A 23,873-nucleotide genomic window follows, 5' to 3' on the forward strand; every position below is an offset into this window, starting at 1 on the left:
CCACGCCCAAGAACAATTGTCAAATCATAGCTTAGTTAGTTATAACTAGTAACCACCTAGCGTTATCTCCAAAGGCAAAGGGCCTGTAATGTGAGAAAAATACATGTTTAGGACTGGAACATCCAGCCTCTGACAGATAAGATGAAGTTTGGGCTAACGTTAGCAGCTGTGTCCAGCTCTTTGTTTGTTTTGCTACAGAAACTGCAGCAAAACTCACGTTAGGTAGTCTTGCCTTTCGTGTCGTGGGTTTGATGTAATACCACCCAACATGGCTAAGTGAACTACATACTTCCTCTCTCACAAAATGTGTCACCTTGCTTGATGCTCTGCTTGGTCACTAACTGGCTATCTTCGCTCATTAAAAAAACACATGTAGGCCTAATGTTGCCTTGTGATGTGTTTTATCCAGCATTTTATCAGCAGAGAAGGGAAAGAACGAGCAAGACCTGTTGCTTGTGTGGGTAACGTTACATGCCGGTGCAAAACAAACAGACACCTTAGCTTCAGCTTCACACTTAGAAGTGTGTAGTCTTTGTAATTGTGTATTTTTACAGTCTTAAACTATGACAGTTTTTTACGACAATGTGAGACTTACTTGACTTAGAAAGGTATCCATTGAAAGGATGAACATCTTGTGTAATCCATGGCTCAATTCAAACGAGATGGAAAAAAATATTTGCCTTTCCTCATTCACTACTGTACATAATTTATCCGTATTAAAGTCCACCGGAAGGGGAGGGACTTCGCCTCCCTTTACCATTTAGGGTTTTGTTCAACAATAAACAATTTAATACATATTCATTTATAATCGTTTTCTATTAAACAAAGATGAACTAGCTCAGCACGATTAGGCATGGTCTGGTACAATATTCTGATGGTATCATAACCTTCAGCAAAATATCAAGGGTTCCCGGTTTTGTGGTATTGCCATTACAGCTAGAAAATGCTTCTTCTTTTTTTTTTAAATGTCTGGGTCAATTCTTTTCTTCTTTGAACACAATGCACACTGGCAGTGAGTCGGATTAGTAAACTGCACTTTCTGTCCTTGAACACTCAAGGAAAGAACAACTTACAGAAAATGTAAGTGGTTTTGAAACCTTGACTTTTTCTAACTGCGGTGTACCATAACCGGTCCATGACTATTTGCAAAACACAAACAATGCTGCTTGGAAACAATCAACAAACGGCCCGAGACAGAGTTTTCAACATACTCATGGATTGTTAACGTGAGCTTAGTTAGCTAGCTACAGCTAGATCTGCAGTAGAAATGAGAAAACTGGTGTGTTTACTTTGCTGTGAATTTAAAGAACCTCTACGGCTGCACATATATAAAAATCTTGAGGTGTAGTAACACCAAGTAAGTACATAATCACAAAACAGTTAATTCTCAGGAACATTTTGACAAAAAAAAACAAGACACAAGAGAATGGAGTCTAATCAAAATTCAAATATGCCATTTAAGCATTGATCAGTACATTAAATGCCATCAGTCAAACAGCATCACATCCATCATGTCAGGTGACAAACACAACTGAATGATATTCATTTTTTTAAATCCATAAAGGGCAAACTCAAATCTGCATGTCAAAAACATTGATAGAATCAAAACTCATGGGAATGAGTTTTTTTTTTCAAAGTTGGTTGCATTTGTTTCTCCCCTTGAAATCCAGTTCTTATGAAAATAATAAAAAAGTTTTCTGATCTCATCCAGGTTGGGATACAAACCGGCAAAGTATGGAAAAAATATGTGTATGAGAGTGTTCTGGGATCTGGGCTCACTGATTATTAGAGGGTAATAACTCAAAACATGGGGCTGAGATGGATGGAGAGAGAGGGATACACCAAGACCAACACACACACACACACACACACACACACACACACACACACACACACACACTTCAGATTATACCCAGTGGCGAGGACGGGGTGGAGGAGGAGGTGATCGATTGCAGACAGAGAGTGAAGTGAAGAGAGCTGTTTGGCAAGAAAGATTGGAGAAGGGGGAGGAATAAAAAAAATGAAAAGAAAAATAGAGTAGGAGGAGATTGGGGCATGGGGGGAGAGGGCAAAATGTAGAGGAACGTGAAAAGGAGATAAGGAGTAGAGGAAAAGAAGAAGAAATGGGATAAAAAGATAAAAACAAAAATAAGATGGGGGACAGGATATGGAAGAGACTAGATCAGAGAACATGAGAACAAAAGAAAAAGGATAGTATCCCATCCATGGACATATTAGACTATAAGAGGAAAGAAGTGGAAGTGTTGGAGGAGGAAAGGGAAGAAGAAACATGAAACCAGGAAGCAGAAAAGATCAGGTAAGATCGAAAGAGAAATAAAAAAAGCAGAAAATTAACCAAGAAAGTTGGATGCTGACTTTACAGTGACTGGACTTGTGACTTTAATAGTTGGCTATTAAAGCCCCGCGTTGATAGCACATTCCAAACACATAAACATGAACGAAGGTATTACTAAAAATTCAGCCTGCATGGTTACAGCTGCCGTAAAGCCTATCAGCACACACAAATCAATAATTAATAAAACTCTAGTAGCTCTGTAGACAAATTCCCCCCAAACTGCATTTAATTCAGGAATAAATCTGCTTTCACTGTATCTAACCACTGGCTCTGTGTTCAGTAAAACGGTGGGTGTAAGACCATAGCAAAACAGCCATTCAAAAATAGAAACTATTTCAGATGAGCCAATCAATATCTTTTCTGCTTAAAATTGTATCAGAGTTGCAATACCACTTTTAGTATGAGGAGTTTGCCAACCCCTGAATTTCCCCTGCTCTCCCCCATTCTTCAACCTTTACTGTCTCGCTTTTTTTTTAATCATCCATAGGGTGGAGAAACTCAACATGGGTACAGCATTACTGCTCCCATCAAGTCAGAAACTTGATGATTTTGGAAACCCTGCGGGTCCCTCAGTGACAGTGTCACTGCTAGAAAAGTTGGCTCTCAACTTCCCTCACTGCCGAGAGAAGACGCAGAAGGTATGATCAGAGAAGAGGTCATCGTGGAAACTGAATAATGTTCCCAGAATAGGTTTCCTTCAGTCAAACTATACTCTGTGTACCCTAAGAGATACTCTACCTATCAGTGTTAGTTAGACATTTAGCAGATTTAATTTACAGAACATAGTTGCTGGTAAAGTTATTGTTTTAAATAGGGAATAAGAGGATTTAACTAGATACTCAATGACAACTAACGTTTAAAGAATGATTGGACAACTGACAGATACTTTACATTTTTGTTGGTGAAGGTGGACATAATATTGTGTGTGTGGTGACTTTAAAGCCCCTAAATACTTCGGTGTCAAACCGATCAATATTGTTTTACTAATTGTCTCTAGCTGCTCGTTGGAAGATTCAGACCATATGGAAATCACCCGTACCACCGTTTAAAGCCTGGTTGTGCAACACATCGTCTTTCTTAAAACTAAAGATGAAGTTCATCTGGCTGTGTATTGGAATAACCACAATAACCCACATTTAGACACCTTGGAGAGGTGTATGAATATTAAATATTATGTCACCATGTGAATGCTGCCAGTCATTGATGTTATGGGTGCCATCTTGGCTCATCCTACTGTCCCAGAGATGACAAAATCAATGTAAGCAAACACTTTGGCTAGTGACCATTCTCTCTGCTGACACACACATTGGACCAAAGCCAAACATCTGTAGTAAAAGCAATATAACTGAAGTCGGCACGCACGCACGCACACACACACACACACGCCCACCCACTGCATGAGTGGCACTGAATCAAATATTGATCAGTAGCCCAGGTCTCCTTGGTTACTTGATATATTAAAGTGAAAGTTCTTCTTGCACCCTTTTTTTTTTCCTTCTCTCTCTCTCTCTCACACACACACACACACACACACACACACACACACACACAAACACACACACACACACACACAGTAAGTGAGTAAGTTGTGTTACTTCCTGGACTTGGCTGGCAGCTGAATGTGAATGATGTCTGAACACCCCCATAGCGCGTCAGTGTGGTGTCCAACACACACCGGCAGGACACACACTCACATGGCTCACGTATATACTGTATTAAAAAAGCACGTGTGTATGTAAATGGTGGAACAGTGTGTGTGTTAATCTATGATTTGGAACATGTAGTCCCTGCTGAAGTGTGTCATGAACCATAATCCAATCATGCAGTTTATATTACTGTGTTCACAGGTGTAATTTCGAAACTTTAAATGTTTCAAGCCACGGGTAGAAAACATAAATCAATCATGAGTTCACAGTGGAATGAGATTTTACTATAGTGTCAGTGGGTGTATAACAGAGCATGGTTATTTAGTCGATTAAATCATGTTTTAGGTTTTTGGAACTACAGTTAATGTTGCCATGGAGTTAATTAATTGTGTTCATTAATGGACCCAAAAAGTGAATACCATAACACCTTAAGTATCTATTTGGGCATTTTGTACCTTATTACATAGCGCCAGATGAAAAGAATCTGGGGAGAGAAAGATTCAACAATGGTCCCCAGCCACGAGGGTGCTCCACCACACAAGTGTTGATTGCCACTGTAAATACTCTTTGGTTGCAGCCCTTAACATGGTTTACTGTTTTTCTTGTTTATGCAGGTCCATCCTACTGAACTCATTGCAAGACCAGGTATGCTCACATTGATATCCATAGCATTTTACTCACAGTTGTCTTTTCTGTGTGTGTACTGTATTGAAAATTTGCATACCAACTTTTATTTCTTTTATTGTGATTGCAAAAGGTGGTGCACAAAATAGAGGGGGTGACACACAATACATGGCAGCATGGTTTACTTTCAAACTCAATTGGTACAGAGAATTAGCATAAATTTTGAGTTGCTACATGTAGTCCAATGCATTCTTCTCTCTTTTAAGTTCTGTGTTGGTCTCCATTAGCTCCTGAGGAAGATATCTGGGTCTTTAGCTGCCAGATAAATAGAACAATGTTCTTCACCAGCTTACGGCTAACTTAGCCTACTATCACTGGAAAAGGGCAACTACAGGGATGGGTAACAACTCTCTGCGAAAGATGTTGCCTATAGAGACAATACACTTTATTTGAACCAATTATCTATTTAAATATTTGGAGCTTTCATAATTTGGATGGTAGTTTGTCTTTTGACTTGGCAGGGCTGAATTCTATGCAATGCAATGAATGCATGAATAAATTGGAATTATTGCTAACTTCCTGTAGAGTGAAAGCTATATAATTGACAGCATCTACTCAAACCATTATGGTTTGATTTGTGGTTATTTCAATTGACAGAGGATGGTAAAGCCAGCAGAGCAGTAATGTGGATATGTGTGACATGCATAACTATTGATGAAGAGGCAGACAGCAAGGATGGGAAGAAATCTGTCAGCCTTTACTTGAAACATACACCTGACAGCATTGGGACAGCCTGAGAAAGTGGCAAAAATAGTTTCCCTTCCATGTTTTTATTCTCCTCTTAATCACTTAAATCTCCCTCGATTTGTTTGGTTTTTAAAGTCCTGGTTGGTTCATATATTATTATTGTTTACTAGAGGTGAAGAGTATTTGGATATTTATTTGGTATGGATGTTGGTTTTACAGTCTACTAAAGGGTATTTCAAAATTTGAATTCTGAATGTGTTTTTCTAATCCTCGTTAAACAGCTGTGACAACATGTCGCAAGGGATTACACACGCATGCACGCACACAGGTGCACTTACAAGCTCACATGCTCCATCACACAAGCACACATTTGTGCACATAACCAATGAAGCTGCATCCCATGCAGGTCACCAAAGTGGCATCATGGGAAGTTTCATTGGTTAACGAGTATCAAAGTGTACATGTGTGCACGTGTGTGTGTGTCCCATGAAAAATGTGTCCGTTCCCCACGTGGACCTGCCACCAGCCTGGTGCTTCTCTGCTCCTTCATTTCAATCCTGCTTTCAAATGACCAATGACGGGTGAGTGGAGGAATATTGATAGTAGTAAGATTGGAGAAATAAAGTGAGGGAAAGGAAGAAAGGGGGACGATGAGGAGTTGAAAATACAAGACAGGAGACAAGGAAAGCAAAAAAAAAAGAAAGGGAAGTAAAGAAAAAGAAAGAAAAGGGAAAAAAGAAGACAAGAGCATGTGAGCAACCGTTTGTCGCTAGGCGCCTGTCGGTCACCATAGCAACATGTGGCGCCATGCTGAGCGTCTGCTGACATCACACCTGCTGAAGCAAAATGCTGTGTACGTGTGTGTGGGTTTGTGTGGCTTGGAACCAATTAAATGACATAGCGGTGCAGGTGGACTGGAGACAGAGGGGGGAAAGAAAAAGACAGCTGTGTATATTTCATCATATAGTGGACACAGCTGTTTAGAAACTGTGTGTGTGTGTGTGTGTGTGTCTCTCTTCTGGGATGCTGAGAGCCCATGTGGGGAGCCTTTGACATCAGCAGAGAGAGTGAGTGACAGCAGCCTGAAGCCTGACTTTTTGCGCACACAAGCTAGAGAGGAAAGATTGAGAGAATGCTTCTCTTGTTTATCTTTTGTTAAACAACAAAAACATGATCCTTTAGTTTTAGTACTTACTAATTTATCTTTTAGACAAATTAAAGGCAATCAAACTTTAATCAAGAATAAAGAAAAAACAGAATAAAACAGAAAAAAAGGATAAGGAAAAAAAGAAGCAATGGGAATGATGCAGATTGGCTTTGGCAACTCCTATCAGATCCTTAAATCACATCATGGATAAATAAAGCTTGACTGCGATTTGAATTGGTGCAACACTGAGTTACCTTACGCCTGCAATGTGTGTGAGTGTGTCAGGGCAAGTTTCTCTTTTCAGCTTAATTTTTTATGTCCGTTCTCATGGCTGAGCTCCTTTAACAGAATTTGTTACGGACACACACACTCACACACACACACACACTCACACACACACACACACACACAAGAATGTAATCTGAAATGGTTGGGATCAAATGAAACGCAGTATCTTAATGCCATCAACCTTTTGAAAACAATAACATCCACGGCAAATTCAATTATTTCAGCTGCGACAATCAAATAGAATTAAATTACTTTGGTGGCTAAATAAGGAAATTATATTAGAGTCAACCTCACCCCAACATTTAAATTAAATGTGAAATGGAAGAAAAAATACATAGTAGATGGATTTTTGTGTCCAATTAATGCACCATGAACAAGCAGGTTGACTGAGGCTGAGAAGATGTGTCATGATGTCCAGAGATTTTCACACACACACAAACAAAGAAGAACAAGAGGACTGCCAGGATTACACGCTGTCTCAGGTCCATATCTGTCCTCACACTCTTCTACCTTCTACCTGCTTCTGAATGTGCTGCTTTGAAGCTCAATGCTGCGACCTGCTGGACAGATGACACAAAAACAAGCTTTCCCAAAGGATTACTCTGGCTAATTGAACAGCCAACAGTCAATGAAAACACAGTATGTTCATTCTTGTTTTTCAGTTTATGGTCTGCAAATTGTGGGTGCGAACATACATAAAACGTTTCTAGTTTCTCTTATGATACCAGAAGGTTTTACTCCCTGTATGAGCAGCAATGTGAGTTGTTCAAAACCCTGATACAGAAGTCATTCACTAAACCAATTCTTATATAAATTTAATTCACTAACAATAAAAGGGACAGAAAAGTGGATGTAACAAAAAGCATGTGATGTACGAAAGACAGGCAGTGGTGGAAAGTACTTAAATACATTTATTCAAGTACAGTACAGTCCAGTAGGTACTTTGGTATACCAATTTAATGCTGCTAAGTGTTGACGAACTGATCGATGAGCCGGTTATCAACCCAACTCGTGTAACTGAACCGGGAGTATTGAGTGCCATACGTCAATGAACCGACTCACTCCTGTTTTCTACCTCACTCGTGCCGGCAGAGCTTTAAAACTGAGTGTGATCGGTGTATGCTTTGTTGTGTGTGTGTGTGTGTGTGTGTGTGTGTGTGTGTGTGTGTGTGTGTGTGTGTGTGTGTAGCAGATTTTCTTCTGCTACTGTGTGTGTCAAAAATCTAGCTCATTGGCGCTTCCACTGGAGTACTGGTAGAATCAATCAGGAAATGGGCTACCTCAAGCAGCACCTAGCAGGCCCCGAGAGTTGTAGAAGAACGGTTGCAGTGAGATCTACTCGGTAGGACTGTTCTCGGTGACCGTGACTGTTGACCATACTGAATGCTGTAACGTTGAGAGACGATTATAAGCCATTGCTGCAAATAAAAGGCTATGCTAACAATAGCATTTAATGCAGCCTTTACAAATCACAACTTTGAAATATTTTATACAAGTAAACTTGTTGACAAATGCAGTGCAGTATGCTATGTAAATTAAATGAAGAGACCGTGGTGGCCGCATGAAATAACATCAACCGGTTTCCGAACAAGAAGACTAACGTTAGGCTACTCAATGAGACTGAGTGACCATGGCTGTCGCACGAGTAAAGTAATCAAATGGTAATGGTTCTTGGTCAAATCCACACAATAGTGATGAGAAAGAATTATAAGCTATAAAAAGGTACATGTAAGCTACATTTAACGTTAGGCAAAATTGGTAATTCCGTTCGATCATGTTAAGAAGGTAGGCTGTCACGAGGAGACCACGCACCTCCGCACCAGACTACTGAACAGGACCGTAACCGCGCCTAATGCAGAAGTCTATTCTAATGAAACGGGTGTCTAGGTTCTTGGCAAGTTTGAGTTATCAACCGCTCCCAGACACCTTTATTGTCTCGTGAATCTATTGCCTCGGTAGACCAACCAACAATCGTCCGGTTGAACCAACTTGTGTACAAGAGTTGGTTGTCCCATCACTAATGTTGCTTTCTAATTTACTACTAACTGAGAGGGAAATAGTCCATTTTACTCTATTACATTTATTGTACAGCCTAAGTTACAAATTACTTTGAAGATTAGGGGTTTACATAAAATATGTTCAGCTTATTACATGCAACACATTGTTAAAGATTAAACTAGTGATAAACAACATTTTTTGTTGTGGGCCCTTTGTCATGTTTCAGATGTCTGAGTTATTGCAAATCTACCAAAGAAGCATCTTCCTCCTAACTTCTCCCATGGTTTCCTTTAAACCCAATCTAATAATGTTACACATGATAGTATGGTACTCACAGGGCCCATTTTCAGCTCATAACATAACTCAAGTAAAAGATCTGATTCCTTCCACCACTGAAGACCGGTGGCCTGACCCAGCAGGTCCCAGCAGCCCACCCATCTGACGTTTTGTGATCAAAGTACCACCTGTAGAGTGGACACATTTAATACTGAAAAAAGTTGGCAATCCTTGTTAAATTTTGATATTTTTAGAAGCAGCACACAACTTTCTACATGGCAATGTCAACTGGTCACTTATTCTGCTCGTCTGTTCAATCCACTTTGTTCGGGCTGGGTGAAAGAAGCCAACATTGTTGATGCCAACGCAATTAAAATGCTTTTTCAACAGGGCCAGTCACAGTGGGGAGTCCTGTACAAAAAGCATCAAAAGCAACTGGACCATTCAGTCCCATGTGGTATTCGTATTGTTAGAAGTGCTTACTATAGATATGACATCACTTAAAATCAGAGTTACAGTAGACTTAATGTAATGTTGGACAGCACGTGGAACTTTGACCTTCGTGTGATTGAGCCATTTACATACAGAAGCTGATCACATCAGACAATTTTACCAACACACCTGGGGAATACACTTTGTTAAATGGTTTGCAGTTGAAGAAGCAATTGCATTGTGGAAGAAGTTAACCATTTAAAAAGGTAGGAACAGTGGTATGATCTGTCATATGAACACATTTTGCCATTAAATCAACACAACTCAGAATATACTTCAGTTAAATACTTGCACAAACAGCAACTCTCTTCTGCTGATAACTCAGATCAACCACAAGTACTCTTAACATTATTGTAACCACAATCACTGAAGGTTTTTCTCCGAAAAGAACTATACTATCACCGGCCCTCTTTAATATCTACACGTATGACCTGTCTGACCAGCTAAGGCAGTGTAAAACAGGATGTATGATTGGTAACATGCTAGTGAACCATCTCATGTATGCTGATGACTTGGCTGTTCTTCTCTCCTTCTCTCCTAGCAGTGCAGGGTTTCAGGAGTTGTTGAATATATGTTCCAATTATGGTGTTAAATTTGATGTGAAATATAATGCCAAAAAGAGTTTGGTTATGATGTGTAGAGTGAAAGAGGACAATGACCTTATTTTTCCAACTTTCCATCTGGCAGGGCAAGGGCAAACTGTTGGTTGTAAAATTAAGTACTTGGGTCATATCTTAACAGGTCAAATGTCAGATAATGAGGACAAGTATAGGCAGCATCGCATGTTATACTGTATATACAAGCTAACATGCTCGCCATCAAAGTTCTCTTGGTGTTCTGATGCTGTCAAGATAAACCTCTTTAAAGCATATTGTACCGCTTTTTACACTGCCCCCTTGTGAGTCAAGTTCAAAAAGGCAAGCTTCAATGAGCTTATAATGATTGCTTGCTCATTCTACTCAGGAAACCAAGGTGGTGTAGTGAAAGTGAATTGTTCCGTCAAGCAGGAATTACATTCCCTGCTTTACCGAGGAATCTGATGTATTGGTCGCCTGAATTCTTCTTGTAACTCTGTCATTTCACATCTGATTTACCCAAGGTTCAGTTCTTTGATACCAGTCACCCTTATGGGATTACTGGTATAGCTGTCTTGTTTAATTGGTTTCTGTCTTCTGTATCTGTATCTTTTTTGTTGTTGTTTTTATGGACTGTGAGTCAAATAATAAAGGCTATCTATCTAAAGACAATTTCTTATTTCAACTTAAAAAAGTGAAGACCATATTGTGGTTGCAAACACAGGTAGAAAACTGCAGGTAAGGAATCCTTATAAAAATAACCTCCAGGATTACCAAGCGGCTATGACTGTGAATGTCTATCTGTTAAATGGTGCTGCCTCTACCTCGTAAGGGAATGATAGATGGAGTATAGCTGCAGGGGCCGAACCAGTCAACCTTTAAAAGTCACCAGCTAAAAATTAAATGAATACATTTTAGGAGACGTTATATTGGGCTCCTTCACTACAGTGTTTTGTTTAAACTGCTGAAGTACCTTTTGAAGTAGATAAGTGAAAATAAAGTTAAAGCGATTTTTACTTTTTCAAACAGCACAGTCCAAACAAGTAAAATGACTAAGTCTGGACTTTTGAACTACCATTAATCCATCTGACTTAAACTAGTCCTGCCTTTGATTTTAACCTTTTATGTGTAAGACTTAAACATAAGAATTAATAAAAAATAAAAACTTTACCCTGACTCTGTGATAATACTGTCACTATACTTGTGTTGGCTGCCTTTTGGTTGGTATAGTTTAATTTTTTTCATCATCAACGTTGTTTTCATCATCAATGTTTACCTTGAAATCAATATAATAAATGAGCTGATAATGTGTTAGCCTAAAGACAAATACGTTGTTATCAAGTATGTTAAAAATGTTAAAATGCTGACAGCTTACATTAAGCAGAGTAAAGTGTGACTGTATTTCCCTGTAAAGGATTCCAACAGCAGCACGTAACAGTCTGCACCCTGCATTTGCTGTTGTTGGAAAGAGTGCACAGATGGTGCGTTCACTTGAAACAAACCAACATTCTTAGTTATTGTTAAATACCCTTTTCCTATCTGGTGCTTGATTTTGTCATTTTCCAGCAATTTACCAGTGAAATACGTCATTGTTATTACATTATTAATCAATTATTCAATCATATTATTCAACCAACCAAAAAACAAACAATAAACAAGCCAGTCTTTAGTGTCACCAACTGTTTTTTGTGTTCCTTTTTTTATATCTTATATACACAAATTTACAATGTATATTTTTGTTCAGGCACCGGCACCGTTTTAAAAATACTGATATAGCACCATTACCAAAAAAAAAACACGATGCCCAACCCTAGTTATTAGACATCAGATTTGTTTTGTATATCAACAAAATTAGCTAAGATAGGTCATGTTTTGTGTTATATACACTAGACAGAGTTTTCCACCTGTTCAAAATTTTCATATTGTCCATAACAATTAAGTATTAAACTTGACAATGGATACTAACAGGAATCACAGTACACTGAACTGCCAGCAGAATCTTGTGATTGAAACACTGTCTGCTACAGTGCTGGCCATAATTACAGAGATGCTAACTGTTGTCGGAGCTACTCTGCTGTCTTTAGATTTTGCCACAAACAATGCCTGTAGTTGCTGGGTCTGCCTGGCTGTTGGCGGACTTATACCTGCATGTCAGACACGCTGTAAACACACTGTTGAAAGGATGACAGTTCCTTCAGGGCCAGAGAGTACACACGATAGGCTGGTGATTCTGCTGCCGGCTGCACATTTCAGAATCAACAAGTACCAGCAAATGAAAAGGAAAGTGTGCGTTTGTTTCTCTGTATGTGTGTGTATAAAATATAAATAAAACAGTATGTGTGAGACATAATAGAGATTGTGCTGATCTATGCGGGGGAATACTGTGTTTGCGTGTATGTAAATAAGAGCGACCGTGTCCCACAGCAGCAATGCAGAATAATGTGGCACTTAATATTTGCATATATTTTCAGCCAGTCGCCTTTTGTATATGCCTTTCCCTCTCTCTGTGTGTGTTTATATTTTCAATTTTCTCCTGCAGAGAAAAAAGTTTGTGTATGGCCGCAGTGCAATCTAGATCAAATCTCTTCTGCTTGAAGCTACCTGCTGAGGGACGAATCGATTCTGTTCCTGGGGGTTTGGTGTCATGATCCTTAAAAAAAGGATGGAAGAGGAGGAGGGAGAGGGATCTGAATCATCAGCTGCCAGTGAAACAACAGCAAAACTCATCACCCAGATTAGAGCAGAGGACGGACACACACACACACGGACACACACACACAGACACACACACACACAGACACACACACACACACAGCATTTAGGACTAAAGAGCAAGAGAGTAGCTGGGATGAGCTGGGTGCATTGAGCACTTCTCTACAGCAGAGGGCACTACATTTACAGAACAGGCGGCGCCACAAAAGGAGAAGGTTCCTAACATGCTCAACAGCACTTCAGCAGTGACTTGATTCAGTCGTGTTGATCTCTCTCATCATTCAGAAATAAAAAGGAAAATGCCCGGTAGCAGAAATCTACCCAGGGACAGAAAACAAACTAATCTTAACCCTCTGCTTTAAAGCTTCTGTGTGGCAGTTTTCCATACAGATGTCCTTAACATCAAAGTGCAGCCCTTTTCTTTGGTAGCTATATTTGACATTCTAAATGTCACACCCAGCAAACAACCAGATAGTATCTTTTTTCACAGCTTGGACATTACATTTTTTCCTCAATTGGCAGTCTCCTATTCCCCCCATCAGATAGAGCCTGGTGGCGGGTTGTTATTCCTTTAAGTAGGCTTAATATTTCCCTGTATTTCTTAAACAATTAGTCAGTTGCCCATATTAAAAAAAGATGGATACAGGTTTTGCTTGTTGTCATCACTCCTGTTCTCCTTTAAGACATCTGTTCCCAATGCACTTCTAATAGGGCTGCACGATGACGGCCAAAACGATAATTACGAATATTTGATCGATATTAAGACCACGATTAAATATCAAGATTTGTTGATTTTAACCAAAACAAATTTTATTGTCACATAGGCTATTCATAACTGCTTTCACATCCATATTGTGCTACATTCCTCTTATGTGGAAGTTGTACATACATACAGCTGCAACACATGTAAATGAAAATAATCTGAAATAAATAGCCAAAAAAAACAACAACTCTCTCTTCAAAAGCTCCTTCACTTGTTTTCAACAATAACTGATTAAAAGACCAATGGAGAGAGGGGGAGTGTGATGGACGTAAGCTAGGCCTACTCACAGAGTGACTGCTGACTCATTATCAAGGTTCCAGCACGGGTCGAATTGCTGGGCAGCAGAGTTACACTCGTGTGTATGAAATATCTGTATCGTCACTGCGCGGCATTTTTATGAACTATCCCATGGGCCATCTCTCGCCCAGGTCCAGCAGGCTCCGTCTCACACGCCATTACTCAACGGACTGAAGTTAGTTGCATTCAATGACTTCAGTGTTTTTTGTTGTGGCGGCCGCAGTAGCAGAGTTACCAGCGGAAACCCTGGTACAAATACAGGTTTGCCTCTCATTTTGAACAATATACAGATGTGTTAATAACAATTAAAACTGTGGACAAATGTCAGCCGTGTGGACCGGCGCTGTGTCCCTTTGTTTTGAGAGATACGAACACAGGCACTGCTTCACAGAAAAAAAGGGTCATGTATCGCAACATTAAACCATATTGATATAAAACAACATTGCTTCGTTTGTGGAGAGGCAGCGGATGCAAGGACATTAGGTGCACCGGTGCACCCTAGAGCCCTGTGAACTAACAGACACTAACTAGCACTGGTCACTGCTGTCTGAAAAACAAACCCAGATGGGACAAACTGTTGCGGTTACTAGTTACCAACCCTTGTGACCAACATATTAAAAAAAAAGGAGCGTTCTATGAGCGGAACGACGCATTTAAAATATCGCTCGATCACGCAAATTTGATCGTGGGAAGTCAAAATTGTGATGCCGATTAAAATTTTTCTCAATTGTGCAGCCCTTACTTCTAATGTAAGAGATTAGGGACAACACCTCCAGTCCTCATTCCCTGTAAGAAGGCAGGTATTTCATTGTTGACCTGACTACCGTTTTAGGGCAGACTTTAAAGATTGTGAACGTATCCTTTAAGGAGATCAAATGCACAGTTAAAGGATCAGTCATTAACTTCTTCAATTGGGACCCCCCTTCCAAGGCAACAAATGCGTCTCGATTAATGGGTGAAGTTAAGGCTTCATTTATTCCAATGTGACCAAACAAAAACTTCTGATCATATTTAAAAATGGCGACTGTATGATGCAGGCTGCTCTATTACACTGGTGCCACCCCTGTCTGAATTGTTTTCTATATATTATACAGTCACTTACAGTACTTTGTACAAAGGCACTACCTTTGATAGTGAATTGATTTTCATAATGACCACAGCTGCCCAGATTGGGTGGGTACATTCATGTTCTTGTTATCTCACTCTTATTTTTGTGTCCGGTTTTTCATCCATCTCTCTTCAGTTAAGTGCACGTTCACTTAAAAAAAATGTAGTATTGTCAGACTAATGATGGAGATTAGGAAAATATCACAATCGACGCAGCAGAACCAGAGGTATTGTCTTTTTTATTCCATAAATTCTTCTTCCTTGGCAAAACCGGGCGCCAACATTACCCATAATGCAACTGACAGTTAGTTGGGAGACTTGCCTGTCATGCTAGAAGCAGTGGCTAATGTAGTCTGGATTGTGAAGCAAAGTTGAGGAGTGGTCTACCGAGGTCTGGTAAACTCACTTATTTCTAACTTCACCCCCCTACATTTCTTTAATTTTCAAACTTGTTGTCTTTGGCCCCAACTGACACTGATACATGTCCTCAAGTGATGTCACATGATCCAGACTTCACACAGCTTCCTCTGGAGACACAAAAGGTTTAACACAACTCGTGCACTCCCAAACACCTTTATTGTATAACATTGATGAAGTTCCACTTTGAAAGGAAACAAGGAAACCGCCAATAAAAAAAACAAGATGCACACTGTTATTTGTTTTTTCTGTAAAGATAATTTTTGCGGCATTTTTGGCCTTTATTTTTGACAGGACAGATGAAGACATGAAAGGGGACAGAGGGGGGGAATGGCATGCAGCAATGGGCCACAGGTCGGAGTCGAACCTGGCCCCACTGCGTCGAGGAGTAAACCTCTATATATGTGTGCCTGCTCTACCAACTGAGCTATCTGGGCACCTGGACACTGTTCATTTAAAGTAAAATTTGGATAGAGAACAGGGAAGGGACAAGAGTGAAAACAGAAGGAGAGAGAAACAGTGCCAGCGCAGTGATGTATAGATATCCTCTGGCAAATCCCAACAGGTCATCAAGTTAGACTTTTGAACAAAGCTTGACCACAAACGCACACCATCTGCAACTGATGGGGGTGTGTGTGTGTGTGTGTGTGTGTGTGTCTGTTAGAGCAAGAACGTGTGATGTAATGAAGTAAAATTCACATTTCACATTCATCCAAGTGACATTCCCTTCTTGTGTTTACAGCCTGTTTTATCGTGGTATGTGTACTATACACAGTCTCATTACCATCTGCCACACACACAATTATTATCATCACCACCAACATTGCATTGAGAAAGGTGGGAAAGTTCACATGGATCCACCGGTGTGATGTCCGTTCAGCGCTGCAGCATTTCTTTCCTAACATGTTCCCAAAGCAAAAGAAGTAGGGCAGCAAGTGTAGATTACACCAGCAAAGTGTCTTTAGAATTATATTTCTAATGATGTTCACCCTTTGGACAGTGATGCTTCATGTACTGTTAATGCTAATCCCAAAAGTTACCACTGTATAGTGTGATGTGAAGTATGAGTCATCTAGTGTTTTAGTACTATTAGAAATGCCTCAGGGAAATTGTACTGAGTAATCAGAGGACTGGTGCTCAGACTATAGTACAGGGGCGGAGTGGCAATCAGGAAAATCAGGGCTTTTCCCGGTTGCCCAGCTGGCTAAAGAATTCCCGCTGCCCGAACTATAAATTATAGTATATAAATTATTATAAGAAGCTGCCCATGGATCCTTAAAATAGTTGTTATAGTGTACTCTCAACAAAACTCTCCAGGGCTCCCACTATTAGTTATCATAATCACCCAATTGATATTTATACTCCTTGCTCACTCTCTATAGCTTAGTCATGGTTACCCTGCACAATTATCTCTTCCGTTAATTTATTGAGGTTTGTGTAGCCTCTCCCATCAGTCTAGCCATCTTAATTCAATTATTGTTATCCAGGTGTTACCGAACTTTCATAGTCACAAATAAAAATATAACAATTTATTTGTTTTTTGTACATTAACTTAGAATGGAGCAAAGCCTCATGGGAATGGGGACTCTGTTATCCAAAGAACCGATTGCAGGTCAAGTCTATTTGAAGAAATTTAGAGAGATAAATGAGCGCCGCCTCGTCTAATGGCATAACCCAAAGACATACATCAGACAGACGGAAAGCAACAAAGTTTGAGGAAAAGTAGCTGCATTTTTTGACAGTTGGGATTAGCGTGCTTTCCGTTTTTTTGTTACCCATGGAAGGCAAGAAAAGAAAGGAGAAAGGACGGGCCGAAAAGACTAGAATTAAGAAGAAGTGGATGCTGGAGGATGCATCAAAGGGCTAAAAAATGTATTCCGAGTGCTGTAGGTGAATTGACTGAAAAACGGGTTAGACAGCCTATTTGGTAGTGATTATCTCCTCTTTGCAAGTAGCAGCATCTCATATGAGCTCCATTTTAAGTAACCAGTCTTGGGTTTGAAATACCTTGTTCCTAAACAAAACATTTATGGTCAGTTTTAACTGAATGAGCGGCAGTATTGCTATGTGTAATATCTTCCATTTGTCATTGTGCTATTTGCAATGCTAAAACTGACCTGAACACAGATATAACCTTATTCTAATGTAGCAAAATGTTGGCATGGTAATGACTAATTAGTGAGTATATTATGTTGGGAGGTACGTCCCCTTCCAAGCAGCCTATACTATCAGGGGAAAACGCAATTATTATACAGTATCAGAATTGAAACGCTTCCTGACCTTTTTAGCATTGCGGTGCAATCTTTTCCAAGGCACACTAGTATTGACTGCTTGGAAATATCACAGTTAAGTCCATTACATCTTATGAGTAGATGTGAAGAAATAGGTAACAAGTAAAAAAATTGTTTAAAAAAACTGCACTAGGCTAATTTTATTAATGACAATGAAGATACATTTCCTTTGAAAATGGGACCAATTTTAGCTTCTCGACATGCCCTATCGCAACATATAAATTGTTATGATTAGTACTAAAGTCACCGGTGTTAAAGTAATGATTTGAAATAGTGTGTGATGGCTGGTTACATAGCATGGTATCTTTTGCATACACAAAATAAGAACACTTTTGAAAAGGCAGTTGAATTTCACCCATATTTCTTAATTTCTTGAAACACAAACTGGTTGGAAAATTTTGATTTTCTTCATTTGAGGCATTTCAGGCTTCTACATTCTTTTTAGGGTTCTTGCATTCCTTTTATTGATCTGTGAAATATATTTATTATCTATCACAACCAAATTCCCCTTATTTTATTGTGAAAGTTGGTATACAACGTTGCCTGTGGTTGACTATGTGTGTGCAATATAGTTTCTTGTAAGCACCATTGGGAGGGGCTTCACAATTTCATTCATTCATTGTAATAAACTGATAACAAAGGCTTCTTATATTCATTTATCTCTTATCATACTGAACCATAAAGGGTTTATGGAGGCTATTTTACCAGAATTCTAAGAGACATTTAATAAAGAGTCTTCTTGGAAGTACTCAAGAGATTTTTGAGTACTTTATTTAGGGATTTGACTGCCTTTTGCAATTAGATCAATATTCACTCCACATTAGTTGCAACACTCATTCTGATGAATTATAGTTTGACATAATAAAATTTGTAGACACAATGTTACGATAAAATAAGAACATGATGTTATGAAAAAGCCACAAAAAAGATACAGTAGGCTTAAGATTGATAAAGATCCTGTTACTGGTTCAGAAAATTATGTTGAACATGTGTATTCTAATCTTTTGAGAAGTGAAAATCACAATGTAAAATTAATTTTGATTTCATGCAAACTTACTAAATTCTTCTTTTTTATTAAAAAAGATAAATAATTTGAGTTGCTGCAGTTCCATACAGAAGCATTAAAACCATGTGTCTAACAGCGTTACTTATTTCAGTAACGAATAATCCAATTGATTACTCTTGTTATTACCACTTATTCTTAAAAACGCCGTTACCGTTACTACCCAAAAATGTGCGCGTTGCTATGATTGAAGCCGTTTTTTTCTTCAGACCAACTCGATCTCTGAGCCAAGAGGCAAAGACTTTTATTATTGTTCTTCCTTGGTTAGTGGGCCGTGCACAAGACAAGCGCATAAATGCAGACGATTGGCTGAGGTTGAGTAAAGTTTCACGGTAAGCCAATCAGAGGTAGAGTTGGGCGGGTGTTCATAACATACAACACAAACGAGTCAGTCAACGAGAAACAGGTGTGGCGTTATGAAATCAAGGGTGGGGGGGGGGGGGGGGGACACATACGTATTAGGACTCTAGAGTGGCTACTCAGTCTGAAGCTAATCGCTGTCACTTTCTCACTTTCTCCTTCGCTCTAACACACACACACACACACACACACACACACACACACACAAGTATGAACATCAGGCCACTTATGTTATTTGCTCTACAAAGATTGCATGTATTTGTTATTTATTTTTGCTATAGTGCTTAACAAGCATTATTTAATTTTGCCCAGTTGTGGCCTGTTGAGGGGCAATAATTATCAAAAGTTCCAAAACATCTATGTTGTTTTTTATCGATCCACTAGACACAATATCTACATACATGGCATTAGATTGGAGGCTAGTCTAACTTTGTCCCAAAGCAACATTAAAAGAGTTTAGATTTGAATAATTGAACATGCACATGTGTTTAAGTTCCATGACAGAGTTGTGGAGGTGGGGTCACATTTGAGCATTTAGTTACTTTTTGGAAGAAGTAACTAGTAATTGTAACTAAACTTGCCCAACATTGGTCATAAATTACAGAAGCTATATACTAATGAATATTAATTTGATAGAAATGTTTACAGATTAGTTTCCATTTGAAATGGATGTACAGTATTTGAGCTGATCCTCAGTCTTAGCGTTGACCCTATGGTAAGAAACTTACTGCGACACTTGGCACAGCGTCCCTTGTTGTACTCCAGCAGGTCGAGGGTCCGGCTGACCGATCGTCTCTGCCCACTCTCCCTCAGCCGAGCGGCCTCCTCTTTGGCGTACACCCCGAGCTCCTGGGTGTAGCGCCCATACATCTGGAAACCGACACAGTAAGGTTATTATCTTAAATATTCAATGCACCAACACATTGCACTGGCCCGTCCCACAAGCAAAAGCAGAAAGATTTATTTTTATTTTATTTTTACAAAAGAGAAATTCATTGATCTGACATTTAAACCACCATATTGCTGGTTCAACATTGACCCGAGTAACGTCTCATTGGCTCCAAACTGTTCAACCTTAACTGTGACCCCAACACAACAACCCACACAGACACACACACACACACACACACACACACACACAAATAAAGTCAAGTCAGCAGTACAACAGACAGGACGCGCCACCGCCCAGACACCAGCTCCCCCCTCCATGGTGGTGGACCATAAAGGAGGGCACTAATGATTTCCTCTTAGCCACCCGTTACAACACAGCAAGGCTGTCAAGGATTTTCATTAATTTCATTTCAGCAGCATGAGCGTTGTTGATGAGACATTTTTCTTTCCCGGGGATTAGAAAAGTAAATGTGTATAAAGAGTTTAATTTGTGCCAGGTCTTGTTGCAAGATGTCAGAATCCCTTCCTACCACAGCACATCGACCACCTCGTCACCTGGTCCGACAGCAGCTTCCTTGACCTTAATGTCAGAAAGAGCAAGGAGCGGTGTGGGAGCAGTTGGCTTGTCTTATAGTATGACTCAGGGCAGGAAGTGGAGCAGGACACTCAGTTTAAATAGCTTGGAACAACTATTGACAATCAACTCACCTTTGAGTCTAATGACTACATTGAGAAGAAAGGCAAGGACGAGTCTCTCTCTCCTCAGAAAAATGAGGGCCTGCAAAGACCATGACCATGGTCTACAGGTCACTCGCTGAGAGTATTTTGACCCTAACATTATCTCCTGGTATGAGATCTCTCAATTAGAAAGATGAATTAAGCTGACCCAGGTGGGTAACCAGGCCAGCAAGATCATTGGAAATAAACAATTTCAACTTCAAAGAAGGAGACTCAAGTTCCCCCTAGTCAGAAAAAAATGGGTACAATAAGTAATTGTGCCCTCTGCTGTGACCATCCTAAAAAATAGTCACAAAATGTCAAAATTATATGTATTTTAGCTGTCGTTTTCATCCATCCATCTTCGACCGCTTATCCGGTATCGGGTCGCGGGGGCAGCAGCTCCAGCAGGGGACCCCAAACTTCACTTTCCCGAGCCGTTGTCGTTTTCATGTAATGGACAATAAAAGTTGTCTGATCTTATCTTATCAACAAAGAACATATTTGAACTTCCTAGAATTTAGCGATAACTCTTTAAAGTCCAAACCTTGTGGTACACAGTTGAAGTCCACAGCGTGAGTGGAAAGTGTCAGATGGAAACGGGGAATGACTGAATGTACAGTACTGTAGCCTCATTCCTAAATGCATAGTGTTAGACTATCCCACTTCATAAAAAAGGTGCATCTGCATATGAGAGGGCCATGAGTGTACTACACACTGTTTCTCAAATGGAATACAGTCTGTCGGGCACATTTCAGCAGAATCTGCAAGTCTTAGCTGCAGTGGATTCTCTTTTTTTATAATAATATGATGCACAAGCTTCAACTTTTATTTTGCTTCGTTTGTGCTGCGGTTGCCTTTGTTGTACTTGGTGCTGATATTGGCGGTGTCAACACTAATGTGACCCAAATAACAGTTAATACTGACAAATAAGGCAAAAACATTAAGTATAGAAACGGGTTTAGTATAGAAACCTTATTTGTATGATAAAAATGAGAATTCAAGAGACAGAGAGGGTTAGGCCACACCAACACCAGGGTTTGCAGTGGCGCTAATGGAATTCATTGCATGCTTAAAAAGTAAAAATCCTGATTCATCAACAGGGCACAGATTGGTTTTGCGAGTAGAAGGTGGACACTGGGGCTGTCAGAACTGATTGACTAAATCTCCTTGCATGTCAGGACAAAACAGACCCTGGCAGCAGGCTTAGGTTTCTTGGAACATGGCCCCTATGGCCTGACGGAAGAAAAGTGTTTAGATAACATACACACAGGCACGCCACACCAGAGGTGAAAAGAGTACAAAGAAATTCTACTTAAGTAACTAAGTTCTACTTTGATGAACTTTGACTTGCATGTACAAGTTAAATTACTGGAATAAAAATCTTCAGTAAAAGTAATAAGTGGCTCTTACAATATTTACTTTGGGTAAAAGTCACTTTTTAACAGCGAGGTGAGATATACCTCTTTATATTACTTATTTAATATCTTATTTATATCTGTAATACTTATTTATTTATTCAATTAAATCGCTGTCTTTTGCAATTTGATAAGGACAGAAAGCCATTTTGATGTTAGTTTGCAGACAGATACTTTGCCAAAGAAATGTTAGTGCTTCTTTATTTACCTTTATTTACTGCGTAACAGATGTGATTTAAAATGTAGCAAAGTACAATACTTCAAACAAAACATACTTAAGGGGCAACACCCCAGAAAAAACATTAATTTTCAATTTTGAGTTTTTGGGCAATATTACTCCCATAGCATGTCTTCTTTCAGCCTATTGGAGGAAAAACACAAACAATTCAAAATACACATTAAGGTGTTTATTTTAGAACACTTTGTGTATTTCTACAGGCAAGTTTTTCTTAAATTCAGCAAAAGTTAGCATTAGATAATGCTTCATTTGCATATTTTTACAAAATATTTTAGAAAACCAGCAAGAAATCCTCTTGTTAGACACACTTCCAACCTGGATAGTTATTTGTATGCAGTGATTACATTTTGAACCATCATGTATGCCTTTTGACAAGTTTAGCAATACTTTTGAGCACTAGCTTAACACTATGCATGTGTTAAATATTTCGTGAACCAGTGATTTAGACCACACTTTACTTTAAAGAATAGAAAAGCAAAGACAAAAATCTTCCTGATAAATCCCTATTCTTAAAAATGTACAGCGGCAAAACCAACAGGTATCGGTAGAAAGGATAAATGGACTGAGAAGCCTCAAACTACCTCGCCGGATCCATGTTAAAGTTCAATATAGGAGTAAGAAAGGAATGAACACAGAAAAAAATCAAAGAAGGGAAACATTTGGGTAGCGATTTGGGGTTTCCGACATGAGATGCCAACCGCTGTTCTACCCAAGATGCTATTCTGCATTGCATTCTTGGCCACATTCATGATAGCCAACTCTAAGTTTTAATTACGTAAGGAGACTTCAAAACGCAAGGAAAACTCAAAAGACCCAAAAAAACAGAAGGACAGAAATAGCCTTTCTGAGATGCACCCCCTTCAAACTCGCATCCAAGCAGAGGAAGAAAACAAACAGACCCATCCAGAACAAAGGCATTAGTGGTTGAAAGCCTATCATTATGTTGAGCATAGTCAGAACCGGGCGCTCGGCTGAGCCTCCCTGCCTGGGTTAATTGATCCCAGATGAACGGGTTGTCCTGGATTCATTGTTCTGGCTGCTGGGGCAAAAGCCAGGGCACGGGTGACGAGTTATTCCAGCATTAATATAAGGGGTAGAAGAACCAGGAGACACTACAAAGCAAGATAAAAATGTGACTTGTTGCGAGGCCATAAGGCATTTATACCCAAGAGTTCCACTTTCAAAATTAATCATAGAAAAAAACACAGGTCAATGTCCAACTGACCAACCTGTATTAAAAGTTGGGTTTCATCAGAGAGGTTTTCATTGCAGGTCTGTGTTTGGGTCGGAGCCCCGAGGGCAAGGAGACGGGTTAGACGGAGTACGTTACCATCCCTGCCTTTAACTGGCGACAGGTTAGCCAAGGCAAAAAACATATATATATCAGGGTTGTAAAGATTTGCAGATACGAATTGGTTTCAGGTTGTATTAACACAGATATTACTATACT

General features: G+C 39.5%; 1 protein-coding gene across 7 annotated transcripts in view; it reads right to left on the reverse strand.

Moving 5' to 3' along the window:
- LOC117941700 (chloride channel protein 2-like) overlaps positions 1-23,873 on the reverse strand; it is a 140,595-nt gene that overhangs the window by 80,221 nt on the left and 36,501 nt on the right. For all 7 annotated transcript variants that reach the window (XM_034866710.1, XM_034866709.1, XM_034866716.1 and 4 more), the window contains exon 2: positions 19,888-20,029. In XM_034866710.1, the coding sequence (XP_034722601.1) occupies positions 19,888-20,029 (142 nt within the window). The remainder of the gene's footprint in view (positions 1-19,887; positions 20,030-23,873) is intronic.

The sequence above is a fragment of the Etheostoma cragini genome, chromosome 3, assembly GCF_013103735.1.
Source record: "Etheostoma cragini isolate CJK2018 chromosome 3, CSU_Ecrag_1.0, whole genome shotgun sequence".
In the NCBI taxonomy this organism is placed as follows: domain Eukaryota; kingdom Metazoa; phylum Chordata; class Actinopteri; order Perciformes; family Percidae; genus Etheostoma; species Etheostoma cragini.